Consider the following 14,941-nt stretch of genomic DNA (forward strand, 5'->3'; position numbering starts at 1 on the left):
TTATCAAATCTGGATATAATTACTGTAGTAGGCTCTGAGTGGAGATATAAAAACCACTTGGAGATTACTGTTGTGCAGAGCAAGTGTGATGGTCTTGCATATCATTGCCAAACCTTGCAAATATTATTTATTATATTTCAACCATTAATTATTCCATATTGTATCTGCAGGGACAGCACCTTGTTGTTAGTTTCAGAGATGGTTTGGAAAGGAAGAATCATTTTAGTTTAGCTAGGTAAAGATTAGATACCTATCTTTAGCACTTTCAGCACAGACCAATTTTGTGATCAATGCTCGTAACTCTTGCTAAAAATCTAAACTACATTTTAGCTAATAAAACTGTTAGAGAAATAAAGACACTTCCTACAGAGCAAAAATAAAATTATACTCTACTTTGCCAAAATTTGGAGAAAAGTGAGCATTTCAATTGGGTCAATGATGCATCTAACTTTAGGTGCCTACAATTTGAAAACGATCTTGGTATTGCTTCAAGTTCTCCACTGCTTGCTCCCATTACTCCCAAACCACCAAAAAAGCAAAACTCTTTTTGAAAAGGAAATCTTGAGGAACAGAGATCTTAAGCCTTTAGAAGTGTCCTGCATCTTTTCATATGTCCTCACTGTTTAGTTTAGACTAACATACCTTTATTATTTATTATTGTGTATGTATAAAAAGAAAGCACAAAGTGTAACAGCCTTGTGAAAATACTGCTTTTTTGGTTAAAGTCTCTCCTGATTCAGAATTTTGATGGGTTGAAGTAAATGGTGGTGCTAGAATAAGTGGTAGAATTCAGATCCCAATTCTTCAAAATACATATTTTAAGATATAAAGCTTCTTTAAAATGTGAGGAAGTAAAATTCCTCATTCTTTTTAAAAGCTGTGTACAGGGATGGATTTTCACAATGATGAACAGCCTAATCAGGGTGAAGAATCCTCAACTGAAAGCTCACAAAGGACCCCTCTATCCCTTCTCCGATTTTTCATTTCCACTTTCTCTTGAAAGGGGTGTCTCACCAGAGAACCTGAAGAGTGAAAGATTTTAAAGTACAGGACTGAAATCCATCAAACCCTGGATTGTGGTCCAAACCCAACCAGCTGTTAAACCCAGAGATACGAATGTATGCTCACTTCTGCCTAATAAATTTGAATCAAACACTTTGCATCTGATTCTCCATGTGGCTTTTATGCAAACTTCTAAAGTGCAAGGAATCCTGGGGTGGAAGAGCTATTCTGAGAGCTTTCACATAGTTCATGTAATTAGGGAAACCACTTCCTTTGATTGTAAGTGTTCAAAACAGCTGAATTTCTTCTTTCAAAGGAACTCTGTGATTTGGGTCATCTCTTTTACTCGCTCTTTCATGTTTCTCAAGATGAGAGGTGACACTGTAGAGCACATTATTTAGAAAAGAAAAATTCCACTTTTGTTTTAGGGATTGAACTTGGACTATTCAAAAGGTTGTCATTTGGAAATCTATTTTCCTTCCCTCCCTCTGGTTCCTTCCTTTTCTGATAAGCTCTTCAGTGGCTCCAGCGAACATAGTCCAAAATGCCAATTTAAACCTAAGGGAAAACTGAAATACGGTACATAAAGGAGAAGGGATTCTCATTTTCCTTTGTACGGTTGTGGCTGAATATGTAATTATAAAGGAGCTCTAGCTGCAGGATCTCAGTCCCCATGTCACGTTTACTTTTTTAATGGTTCTAAACACTGACCAAGCAAAAAGGCAGAAATACAGATTTTAAAAGACAAACAAAGCAGCTGCCCTGGTCTTTGAAATGGGTCTGCGGGTTTTTTCCTTCCCAAAAGGGAACTCAGGTCACAGTTTCAAGGCAACCACCATGTCACTAGAGCTAACAGCCGATGCCAGTGTCGTTACAGAATCAAGTGTCACTTGCCCTGAATTTCTTGAGCCAGGCACCCCGTTAGTGCTGTTACTCCACCTTCGTCTCGGTAACAGCCATAATGAGCAGGGAATCTCTCCCTTCTCACAGTATAGCACAGAAACACAGTAATGAAAAGGCAGGAGGTTTCATACTGTAGATTTCAAATTTATTAAGTAACAACAGTATGCTTGTTTATCCTGGGAGGACCGAGCTTTATTCCCAGTCAGTGAAAAAATCACAAGACTCCTTCCAGAATTGGAGTGCTAACAGGGAAGCAGTTTGCAATGGAACAGAGAGTAAACCACTTCGGACACAGTGCCAGAAACCACGTTACTGCCAACTTCTGCACAGGACAAATGAGATACTGGCTTGGAGAGAAGGCTTTACAGTAAAGAATGGTACAAATATATAAACAACCAAAAAAGCAAAAGTTAAGAGCAGAACTGCAAAATGTGGGGTCCTAACGAGTGGGGTTCCAGATCTTGTATTTGCCTTTGGGGCCCTCGCAAACTCTTACAGGGGGTACTAGCAAGGCGACATCCAAAAGGAAAAGCAATTCAACAGCTCCAAATTTAGCCATCTGTTGCTGCATACTTGCATCACATGCAGCACCTCAGCATACACAGACACATTGCAAACCGTCAAAGTAAAAAGCCTTTTCCCTTGGTTTAGGAGATCAAAAGTACAGAGTTCACCAAAAAGGAAAACCATCAATCACTACTTATAAGCCATCATCTTTAATAGGATTGCCTCAAATGCATATGACATTACTAGAATTAAGGTTATTATATGATTAGACAAAAAGTGACTTCTGTGCTTTCCCCCCCTCTAACTGCACACAGGCACACACTATATTTTCTCTGCTCTGTGATTCTTCCAAGGAAGAAGGAAAGATATCCTCTTGGAAAACATCACTCCCTCACTCAAGGGTACAGCAACTGGATTATTTCACAGCTTCCAGAACAACAACCTACTCACCTCTCCTACTCTGCCTCTGCCAGATAAAAATTTGCAGAAAAGCCTCAGCTTTCATTGAAAAGCCAACACCCGCCCAGGCCTGCCTGCCTGCCTTTTGTTTTTTTCCACCTTCTGAAGATCAACTTGCAGCTGCATGTTGTCTTCTTCTGTCTACCAACAGCTTCCTCGCTTCCCCTACAGCAGCTCAAGGGTTTTTACAAACCATGCTTATTTTTGATGCAGCTACTGGAAACTCATGTGCCCAATACACAAAACCCACTGCTATTTGGTCAGGCGTGTATCATGACATGATTTTTTCTCTTCCTTGCTTACAACATTCAGCCATAAGGAACCTCAATTTTCACAAGTTTTGGAGTAAAAGAAGAGGCAGAAGACAAGAAGTGGAAGATGTGCGGCACTGTCCCCTTCCAGTGACATCCAGGGGCCAGGCACTACTTCGCCAGGGAGTTGTGGCCATGGAGGGGTCCCTCCTGCATGCAAGAGGCTGCCCCGCTCTCCAGGCAGCAGGCAGCCGAGCTGCAGAGGGGACCCAGGAGGCACAGAAATGGTCACTATTACTCAAGCCACCCAGCTTCCCAGTGGAGCTGGCTTTCTGAAACAGAAATTATGCAGAATGCATAATCTAAACATTAATCTAATAAACGAACACATATTTGCAAATAGGATTCTTCCCCAGCAGCTGAACTGTAACAGATGAAACACATTTAAAAAGAGAAACAGGGCAGTTTGGAGGCAGCTGGATCAGAAGAGCAGCTCCATATTTGCCCTTATTGGTCTCATCTCCCCAGTGTGTTAGTACAATTAATTGAGTATTAGAGAAAGAGTTAATGCTGAAGCTGTTCTCTGGGCTCCTCTGCAGCCTCCAGCTAACATAAACAGGTCTGAATGTTTCCTTTTGACTGTTTATATTGTCCTCTTAAAAAGGAAACTTTCTCTATCAGCACCTTAATAAGTGGCAATAGGTAAACGTGAAATAACTTTTAGTCTTAGTTGCATCATTACAATTAAAAAGATTGATTTTGACGCTTCCCTTAAAGTTAGGATATATATTTTTATATATTTTTCCTCCAACTTCTGTTTTCAATGAAATCTTGTGCCCCAGACCCTTATACAATTCATGTGCAACCAGTCAAAAATTAAGGGCTAAAAAAAAAAAAAAAAAAAGGCAAGTAAGGTGTCTAGTCTAGTCCTATTGAGTGTTTTACTGCTCTCTTAAGAAAACAAAACATGTTGTTCAAAATTCCATTGCTACTATGTGCATGGCAGGTAGTTTGGGGTCCCCAACCAAAGACTGCGGCCCTCATGCACAGCTTTGATTACACCTGTGAAAAATGGCCTCCACAGCTTTGATTACACCTTTGAAAAATGGCCTCCAGGAGACCAATGGTCCCACCTGCCGATCACGTCAACTCCAGCACAGATCCCCAACTTCTTTTGAACCGTCATACAGGTGCACAACAAGCCAGAAACTGTTCGATTCAAACAATACTTCCACACACCTCAACAGCAACTTTAGTATTATGAGAAACAATAATTTGTCATTCTGTATGCTGCAGTGAATGCAAATTATTTAAGTAGAGTCCCCAGGGACTGCAACACCAACAGATTTCAATGTGGGTCACAGACATTTAAATTGTCAGTTGTCCCTCAAAGCACTCGAGACTCAAACATGCATACTCTAAAGTTACCACTAGATCTCACCTGCCATGTGCTTTTGTACTGTAACCTTGTTTTAAGAAAACTATATAGCTAGGTAAATGTAGAGATAAGACTAACTTGCATCAATCCTCCATTGCTTGAGCCTGCAACTGCCTAAAACACCACCTTGAGAGAAAAGGATCTCTTCCATATCCACGAGATTTCTACAGCAAAGCTTCAGGACAGCTTAAACATCCAAAAATATCATTTTGCAGTTGATCACTTCAACAGAAGCTTGGGGTCACAGAATGTCGTGGGAGGGGAAACAAAAGAGCTGCCATTTGATGTCAACAGTTGCTGGCATGGAGAAACAAGCAATACAACCTCTCCTCCAAATTATAAATAATAACTGAGTCCATGAAAAAAGAAAACAGAAAAGGGAGAAACATATCTAGGGCAAAATAAAGAAAAATAAACCTAAGAAAAATACCCTTAAATTGCAGCTAAGTATCTACTGGCAACTTGAGCAACCCACTGTCAAACAAAAATTTGCAGCAGATTGACAGAATAATTTTTAAGACAATATAAGATGGAATTAAACTAATTATGAAACCAAAGAATATTTAATAATATCCTAACAGGCTGCATCTTGTGGATAGCAAAAAGGGTAAAAAAAAAAGTGCTTTCTAAATAATCAACAGATTTTCTTCCTGTTGTAAACAACATTTATTCATAATTTGTAGGAAACTGGCATAAAAACTTGTTCACCTGCAGATGTTGCGCCTTCTGAAAAAACAAAATCAAAGATAATTGAGGTAATAGAGTCCAAACCTCACAGAGATATTCTTAACCCAGGGATCAGGCACACGGTAAGTTCCTGTGCCTCAACCAAGCTATGGCAACTGCACACATTTTCTTGACCTGCAGCACACACAACATAATTTTGCTTCACACTGACAAAGTTTAGGGCAATTCAAGAGAGTCAAGTGAAAGGAAGCAACAGACAAATCTGGTGCATCATAGCTTATTCATTTACCCGTCTGTCAAGTTTGTTTATGTAGTAACTCTTCAAAGCTGCCCACCAGTCAACAGAAGGACGTGTGCACTTAACCCTTTACAACTTCAGTACAAAATCTGATGGTTTAGCTGATAAAAAAAGGATAGGGTAACTTCTTAAATATGGCTACAGCAAGATTCCCAGCACTTGTGAAATTGCTTTTCATTGATTGCAAGCTAAGATGACAACGCTGGCAGTCACTATGTCTCAACTGACCCAAAATAACTTTTGAAGCCACAGAGTGCCAGTCTGGGCCCTGACACGCCAGTTTCATTGAAACGGATTTCTAAATCAAATTAAGCCAAAATTGGCTTGACATAAAAGAATTAAGAGTGTATACACAAGCCTGTGTAACTAAGAATCTCAAATTAAGCTGGTCAAAAAACCTCACTAAGCCACACAACTCATACTACAAATACTCATTATTTACATGAAGCAACTCTGAAAGACGTTACTCATCTAATGAAAAACTTGGTATAAAAATGTTTAAACACACAAGTAAAAAAATCCACTACAGTAAAATGTAGCAAAATGCAGACAAATACATTTCTGTGCCTGGATTGCTATGTTTCTGAGATCATTTTGGAGAGCAGAGATGCAGAGGAATGAAGTTTCTTCTTAAAACAGACAAAATGAAACTAAAGCCTGTTCTTCCCAAGAACAACTGTATTCTGGCAATGCTACATCATCTTTCATTATACTGATATCTCCCAAATACCAATGGAGTATTGATACCATTTTTTTTGCAACACTTACGAAACAGAATCACAGAATGTTAGGGATTGGAAGGGACCTCGAAAGATCATCTAGTCCAATCCCCCTGCCGGAGCAGGATTGCTAGATCATATCACACAGGAACGCGTCCAGGCGGGTTTTGAATCTCTCCAGAGAAGGAGACTCCACAACCTCTCTGGGCAGCCTGTTCCAGTGCTCGGTCACCCTCACTGTAAAGAAGTTTTTCCTCATATTTATGTGGAACCTCCTGTGTTCCAGCTTGCACCCATTGCCCCTTGTCCTGTCAAGGGATGTCACTGAGAAGAGCCTGGCTCCATCCTCATGACACTTGCCCTTTACATATTTAAAAACATTAATGAGGTCACCCCTCAGTCTCCTCTTCTCTAAGCTAAAGAGACCCAGCTCCCTCAGCCTCTCCTCATAAGGGAGAAGTTCCACTCCCTTAATCATCTTCGTGGCTCTGCGCTGGACTCTCTCTAGCAGTTCCCTGTCCTTCTTGAACTGAGGGGCCCAGAACTGGACACAATATTCCAGATGCGGCCTCACCAGGGCAGAGTAGAAGGGGAGGAGAACCTCTCTTGACCTGCTAACCACACCCCTTCTAATACACCCCAGGATGCCATTGGCCTTCTTGGCCACAAGGGCACATTGCTGGCTCATGGTCATCCTGTTGTCCACTAGGACCCCCAGGTCCCTTTCCCCTATGCTGGTCTCCAACAGGTCTGTCCCCAACTTGTACTCATACATGGGGTTGTTCTTGCCCAGATGCAGGACTCTACACTTGCCCTTGTTATATTTCATTAAATTTCTCCCCGCCCAACTCTCCAGCCTGTCCAGGTCTCTCTGAATGGCTGCGCAGCCTTCCGGTGTGTCAGCCACTCCTCCCAGTTTTGTGTCATCAGCGAACTTGCTGACAGTGCACTCTATTCCCTCATCCAAGTCATTAATGAATATATTAAATAGGACTGGTCCCAGTACCGACCCTTGAGGGACTCCGCTAGACACAGGCCTCCAACTGGACTCTGTCCCGTTGACCACCACTCTCTGGCTTCTTTCCTTCAGACAGTTCACAATCTACCTCACTACCCGATCATCCAGACCACACTTCCTCAGTTTAGCTGCGAGGATGCTGTGGGAGACCGTGTCAAACGCTTTACTGAAATCGAGATAGACCACATCCACAGCTTTACCATCATCTATCCACCGGGTTACATCCTCATAAAAGGCTATCAAGTTGGTTAAGCATGACTTCCCCTTGGTGAAGCCATGCTGAGTGCCCCTAATGATCCCCCTATCCTTGATGTGCCTAGAGACAGCACCAAGGACAAGCTGTTCCATCACCTTTCCGGGGATGGAGGGGAGGCTGACCGGTCTATAGTTACCCGGGTCCTCCTTCTTGCCCTTTTTGAAGACTGGAGTGACATTCGCTTTCCTCCAGTCCTCAGGCACCTCTCCCGTTGCCCACGACTTAGCAAAGATGATGGAGAGTGGCCTAGCAATGACTTCTGCCAGCTCCCTCAGCACCCGCGGGTGCATCCCATCAGGGCCCATGGATTTATGGACGTCCAGATTGCTTAATTGGTCCCTGACCCAGCCCTCATCAACCAAGACAGATTCCTCCTCTATCCTGACTTCTTCTGGGGCCTCAGGGGTCCGGGGCTCCTCAGGACAGCCTCCAGCAGTACAGACAGAGGCAAAGAAGGCATTCAGTAACTCTGCCTTCTTTTTATCCTCTGTCTCCAGGGCCCCCACCTCATTCATCAGTGATACAGTCTTATCCAAAGCACCCACTGAGAAAATCTAATGCAGTGACTTTCTTGTCACCTGAAAACATGACATTCATTTACAAAATGAAGTTCTCCAGAAAATATCCCTTGAATGAAAGCCAAGAGTAGGGCAAACTCAAAAGCAGTCAGAGATTTATCTGCCCTATCCAAAATGATTTATTCTCCAAGATACAGAATATACAACAGCTGGAGCATCTGAACCCATTTCGACAACTTCCACAGTCTAGAAAGGGTTCCAAGTATCCTCTTGGTACCTTTTAGGAATACCCCAGTCAGCACCAAGAGGAGTGCTCTCAGCCATTTCCTTTACCGAAATATAAAAAAGGAACAGAAAATCCTGCAAAATAACCACTCTGTAAAACAGAAACAAAGACATTTTAAGACACTCCTATGGTATAATAAATCCAGTTTTATTTCCTTTTAGCTTTTAAGAAGATACAGCAGTATTTCTTTAAATGAATATGGGGCTGGAAGGGCACCCATGAGATCACTTACTCTAGGGATAGACAACCTTTCTTTTTTTGTGAACTCTCTGATTTTCCAATATAGGTGCAGGTATCTTTGGGAAGTTCATATATTTGAATCCTGCACCTTACGTATCTTTATATAGCACACACTCTAAGGCCTCTCCCACTGTGCATTAGCAATAGCACCTGCACCAAAGGACCATGCGTTGCAAAGCTGGGGTTTGTCATCCCCTGCTCTGAGTTGGAACCAGGTAAATCCAGATATTTCCTGGCAGATGTCACCTTGAATCACACTCCATACTTGCTGACTCAGACATGAGAGGGGTAAAGGAGTAGGAGCTCCTAGAAAGAGCTAATAAAAAGCATCAAAATTACCCTTCCTTACAGCCAGGTCCCAGTGTGGACAGTCATTCAAGGCTGGCACCCAAGCACCCATACCAGCTATGAACCACAAGCAAAAAGAACATCTGCTATTTTTAGTCCTGTCAGGGCTAAGTATCAATTTCAGTTTGGTTTGGTTTGCTCCATTTTACTCTGTTGTTTTTCTCTTGTTACTGTTGAAAGTCATTCCCAGTCCTTACTCTTATGACCCACATTAAGATTACCACATGCTCTCTTTTAGGACTACAAACATGAGTGAGGTAAGTCCAGTGACATCCATGTGGTTACACTTAACTCATCCCCTTCAGAAGGAACAGGCACAATCCCTGATTTGTGGACAGTCCTTTCCGGAAATGGATCATAAATTCAAAAAAGTGAACAAGCTGCATTATATTCCATATGAAAAGTTTTATGAAGCATTAAAAGATCCCCTAAAGCTTATTGTACATGTATTACATATAAGAAAACCTGACAATATAAAATTAATTTCCATGGTAGTGTGAATTCAAGCAATACAGCAACAAAACTAGTAAAAACATGTTTTTATTTCTGAGTCTCATAAAACTCAAATGCATTGCACAGACATGACTGAACAAAGCATGCAGTTAATCCTACTCAATTTAACATCTTTTATCCACAAGTTAGATCTTTTAGTTCACCAGAAGTATTTCCCAATAAGCCTACAGTTACATTTTACTGGGTTTTTTTCTGCCACTCTCCTGCACTTTGCACCGAGCACCACCAGCATATTGAAGGAATCCAGGAACAGCTGTACTGCATGAAACCAAAAGATCTTGTACCTAATTACCGTGGTTGTAACAGCTGAAGCGAGCAAATCAGATGCAATACTGCTGTCCATCAATAGCACGGAGACAGTTCATGGATCACAGAGTACTTCCAAAGAGCAGTGATATTAAAATTAAATTCAAATTTCAGGTAAAATTCCAGCAGTAATAACTCTGCTGGTGAAGAGCCACACTCCAGATCAGATGCCAGCTGCCAAAAAACAGCCACCAAAAGCACATCCTTCAAAAGCAGTGACGAATAACAGGTGAACTTCAGAGAGGTACAGAGAATAGAAGGAGGCAAGTGCTATCCAGTGAAATGCTAACGTGGCAAGGCATAAAACAACAGGTTGTAACATTTTACTCCAGCAGTTATCTGCTCAAGACAATGGAGTCAAAAGAACTGCCAGCAATTTGCAGAATAAGGCCTTTGGGCCCAATCTCTCCCACGCATTTCAGTGGGAGTCCAATTATGGGCTTATCCAATAATTCATATAAATAATTCACAAAAATACCAAATAACTTCCTGAGTAGCAGGTGTGCGATCTTCTTCAGTGAATGCACATAACTATCACTTAGGGCAAAAGGAGCAAGGACACATCCTGCTACAGGAGGCATTTTTACTCCCCCCACATGCATCATAAACATCACGCTGATAGTTTGATTTTCCATAAAACAACTCACAAGGAACTCCTGTTCCTTGCTTAAAACCTAAAACTGCTGAAGTGCTTGGACTAGATAGTAAAACAGCAATTTAATTTTGGTTTTGCTGTTATTTAATCACTCAAGACACATTCCGATGGTTTACTTAATCAGCAGAAGTCTTGTCCAGAGTTACAGATCTGATACTCTAATCAAGGCCTTGCAGCACATTTATTTTTCTCAGTACACCTATTTAGCTATATTTTATTCAAACAAACACACACCTCTTCCCATACAGTCACATTTTACTGCCTCTCTGTAAAAAGTTAATGCCTTGCAAAGGTCTTCCCACTTCTCAAATTTTAGAGTTTTGAAGAAATCTGCCTGAGCAACACCCTTCCAAGTATTTATAAGTTTTCCTAAGCACATATTTTAGTAGGATATGCTGCTATATACTGGAACAAAAATTGCTTTGTTTCACATGTTAGAACTTGTTAGCCACTTGGCTAATATAAAGCCTTCAAGACCTTTGCTGGTTTTGATTGGCTTGTTTAATAAAATGAAACACAGATACAACATATTTGCAGAATGATACCACAGCTCTATTGACTTGGCTTGTGCCCTTGGACTTGGCTAGCACGGTATTCCTCTGAGCAAGCTTTTTCCCAGCTCTCCTCTGTTTTCTCTTTAATCAGTTGTCATGGATTATTGGCAGCAGTTAACAGAAATACAAGACAAATCAGTCATGAAGTTAAAAGGACACTTTCTTTCAAATAACCCAGAAAGGGTAACAATTAGTTTTCTGGACTAAATGCAAAGCATCCAAATATCTACTAAACACAGATACACTACAGTTACAGCAAGTTATTTTTCTACTGCTGTCAGAAAAGCCATTGACCCACCATGACTTTCAGCACAGTGCAGACATAGATGTTCATTATTGTCATCACTACAGATAAGCACACTGCATACTATATATGTAAATAGACCGACAGCCATTAGAGTCAGAAGAGACCTTTAGGCCACCGAGGTTGGCCTCTGGTACATCACAGGCCACTATGCTTCAGCAAGCTTCTCTTGTGTTCAGCTCAACAACTTGACAAAAACAATTGTCCAAAAAGACATCTCAATGTGAAGACATGAAGAGATGGAAAGGATTCTCCATCTTCGCTCCTTCCATTTGTAGTCTGCTCTAGGCGTTACTCACCCTCACTCCTTATAATTTGTGCTTTATTTCCCATTCTAATTTGTCTGGCTTCAGATCCCAACCACTAGTTCTTGTAATAACTTTTTGCACTCTAGATTAAACGAGCCCAATATTTTCTCCATATGAAAATGCACTTTTTGTAAACAAGCTCTTATTTTTTAATTCTCTAGGGTTTTTGACAGACAAGTTCCGGCAAAACTTGCTAGACTTATTTAAGGCATCATCACTTGCCTCTCTGCTGCCTCCACAGAAAACTTTCAAGAGAATGTGCTCACGCTAAGCTGCTCTCAACTATAATTCTCATTGATAGTTTAAGCTGCAAATGCTGACCAGTCTGAAGGAAAATAAACAGTTTTTTGCTGGAAGGCACTTGCTCTCCTTCTATCAGCTCATCTTGATGGATGATGTCCATCACCCCCTTATGACACACACACCCCCAGAGCCCCTCTAATTTCCACTCTTTGAGTGTGTTTTGCAGTCCCCCTGGGCTGCCCCTCCAGTTCGTTTACATTCTTTTAAACACAACAGAACCCATTCTGCAGCTACAGCCCAACACCCATTTCCCCAGTGCCACATACCAAGATAAAGCACAGCATGCCAGTTCTTACAACTTACTTGATCCTCACTTGGATATGCAAGGCATTAACCTAATCTGCCTAACAGCACCACTAAATGAACTCTTAATGAGTTGCAAGTCTTCATTAATCCCTAAATAAACCCTTAAATTATATTAACTTCTTTCCAGCATATGATTTCCCTTTCCTAGTGTGCAACCTGTGTCCCTCGTTACTAGAAGCTGAATGTTGTATTAGACTGTTTTAAAAAAATATTTCTGTTGAATGGTCCCACTGTGTCAAGCAATTCATATGACTGTCCTACTTCTTCCATCATTTCCCACTCCACTAAGGTATATGCCATCACAAGATATAGAATGGTTTCGGTTGGAAGGGACCTTCAAGATCATCTAGTTCCCACCCCCCTGCCACAGTATAAACAATATAGTAATATTGTTTTCAAATTTTCTTTCAGAAATGCTTTAAGTACTTAGCAACAGGTCTAGCACAGACTTCTGTGTAATCCCACCAGAAACACATCTATTGGATAAAGCTACTTCACTGACCACTACTGAGATCTGCCAGCCAGTTGATTTTTAAGGACCGCATACTGATACTGCATAGCACCAATTTTACTTGCCTTTGTATATCTTTTGATATTAACAAATAGTAGAAATAAAAAGAACAGTGCAAACCGACATGGGACAGAAGGCGTACATCTCCCACCATCCTGGAAAAATCATTAGATCCTTCCACATTATTTTAGACAGCAACTTGCTTAATCATGATCAAACATGCTTATCACATCACTAAGCATGATGTAATCCTGTTAACTCAGTTGCTGCAGCAGTGGATGAACTTTGGTGTCTGATTAATTACTACACATATTATCCCTAGCACTGCTCTGCTGTCCTCCAGCTTGTGACTGTCTTACTAAAATACTCTGAGGATATTGTATACAAGTTAGATACCAGACTGCTGTTCAAGCATCGCTATAACTGTGTTGTCCATCACTACCCTGGTGTGTCCTCACTGCTCCATCAGTGGTGGCGACCAGCAGGCAGACTGGAGCGCTGTGAGGACCACATACACTGTGTCACTGCTGGGACTGTACAAAGCTGAGGGTCAAGAGGATTTTTAGGTAAAACAAAAAATTAAAAAAAAAACCTCAAACCAACCTTAGCTGGTTGGTAACGGTGCAGTAAGTTAATTCTGACTTTTCCCACAGGATTGCCAAGGACCTGTCCCCCTTTCCAGGTGCACAGGATGCCACAAGGGAAGGTGACTGGTAGAACGGTTAGGCTTAAACCTCACTGCAAGATGAGACCAAGCTGAAGCGCACCTATGACTAACTCAGAGCTAGTGGAGCCCCAGATCAAAACCTGCAGCAGGCAGGGAAGAGACAACACCGAGCAACACACGCTAAGCCTATAGTGAACATACAGATGCGAACCACAGCGCTTAAGAGACGAGATGTAAAGAGGAGAAAACAGAAGCGAGCAAAGACAGTGAACACTACCTCTTCCTATCTAGCAACATGCCCAGCGGTATCAAAGGGAAATTACTAGCTCCACGGGTGCAGCTAGCTGTCCTCCTCCTCGGGGCCAGGGCAGAGAGGAGCTGCTAAACAAGAAAAGTTGGGGAGGACAGTAAAATAACAGTAAAACAATAATGCCTTAAATCAGAGACACCCTTGGCTGGGGCCCCCTCAGTATGTCTTTATTGTAACACCATCCAGTTATGGGGTTTTGTAATTAAACAAAGAAAAAGCCCAATGTGGTTTGCCTCAATCAGTCAGAGAATGGAAGACACTAGAAAAGAATTTCTGTCCTTGTTTCTACAGCAGACAAAGTGAATGAAAAGTAAACTCTTACCTCTTTTTCTATTTTGAGCAGCTTCTTTACAGCCACCTCCTTGTCCTGAGAAATCCATCGGGCTCGGTAGACACTCCCGAAACTCCCTCCACCGCAGTTCTCAAAAAACTGCAAGTCATCAAACCTAATTTGCACAAATGAAGCACTGGTAGACGACATCTCATAATGACAAAATATACCACAGCAAAACCTGTGAAGAGAAAAGCTTTCATTAACACATATGCTCTGTGGATTTATGGACTTTCCTACCCATGCTCAGACACTCCAAAACCAGAACCAGTCGCCATAAACACACTACAGTAAAATCCACAGGGCACAGGAGGAAAAGAGCCTGGGAACTCGCACTCCAACAGGCTGTGCAAATGTTTGCATGATTTGCACGAGCTATTAGGAGCAGCTGGGAGACAGAAACGACTAAAAATATTCCTCGGAGCGATACTGACGTTTCCCGAACACCTCGGAAGCGGCCCTGCGAAAGGCAGGGGCCTTGCTGCCTTCCCCGCTGCGAGCGAAGCGCGCCGATGGACGGGAAGCGCGCTCTCCGCTCCCAGCTCGGTGAGCAGCTCCGGCACACCTGGCACGGCACGGCACGCCAGCTCTCCTGCCGCGATGGCCGCGCACGAGGCGTGTGCTGGCCCGGCCGGGTAGGAGCCCCCCGGCAGGCGGGCAGCGGCGCTCGGGGCGAGGTGGGAGTGCTACACGCAAGGATGTGGAAAAACCTGGCCACGGTAAACGTCTCTTCCTGAGTGACTCAGTTCTGCTCGCGTGTTACAACAAAGCGCAAGCACACGGCAATTCATCTGGGTTACAGTATGTGAAATCCTGCAGCCTGTGCCAGGGCCAGTGTCGGCAGTTTCAAGAGATGATCCCACGTCTGCTGCCAGGGGAACAGAACGTCCTTCTCAGAGATTTCACAGCGATAAAGCTTATGCCCGTAGCGAATTTCAAGAAA

At 42.3% G+C, this 14,941-nt stretch overlaps 1 protein-coding gene across 1 annotated transcript in view; it reads right to left on the reverse strand.

The window, feature by feature from the left end:
- MAP3K20 (mitogen-activated protein kinase kinase kinase 20) overlaps window positions 1-14,941 on the reverse strand; it is a 74,191-nt gene that overhangs the window by 53,334 nt on the left and 5,916 nt on the right. Inside the window, exon 2 of the mRNA XM_068407341.1 lies at window positions 13,990-14,179. Coding sequence (XP_068263442.1) covers window positions 13,990-14,148 — 159 coding nt within the window. The 5' untranslated portion in view covers window positions 14,149-14,179. The remainder of the gene's footprint in view (window positions 1-13,989; window positions 14,180-14,941) is intronic.

This window comes from Nyctibius grandis, chromosome 9 (assembly GCF_013368605.1).
Source record: "Nyctibius grandis isolate bNycGra1 chromosome 9, bNycGra1.pri, whole genome shotgun sequence".
Classification (NCBI taxonomy): Eukaryota; Metazoa; Chordata; class Aves; order Nyctibiiformes; family Nyctibiidae; genus Nyctibius; species Nyctibius grandis.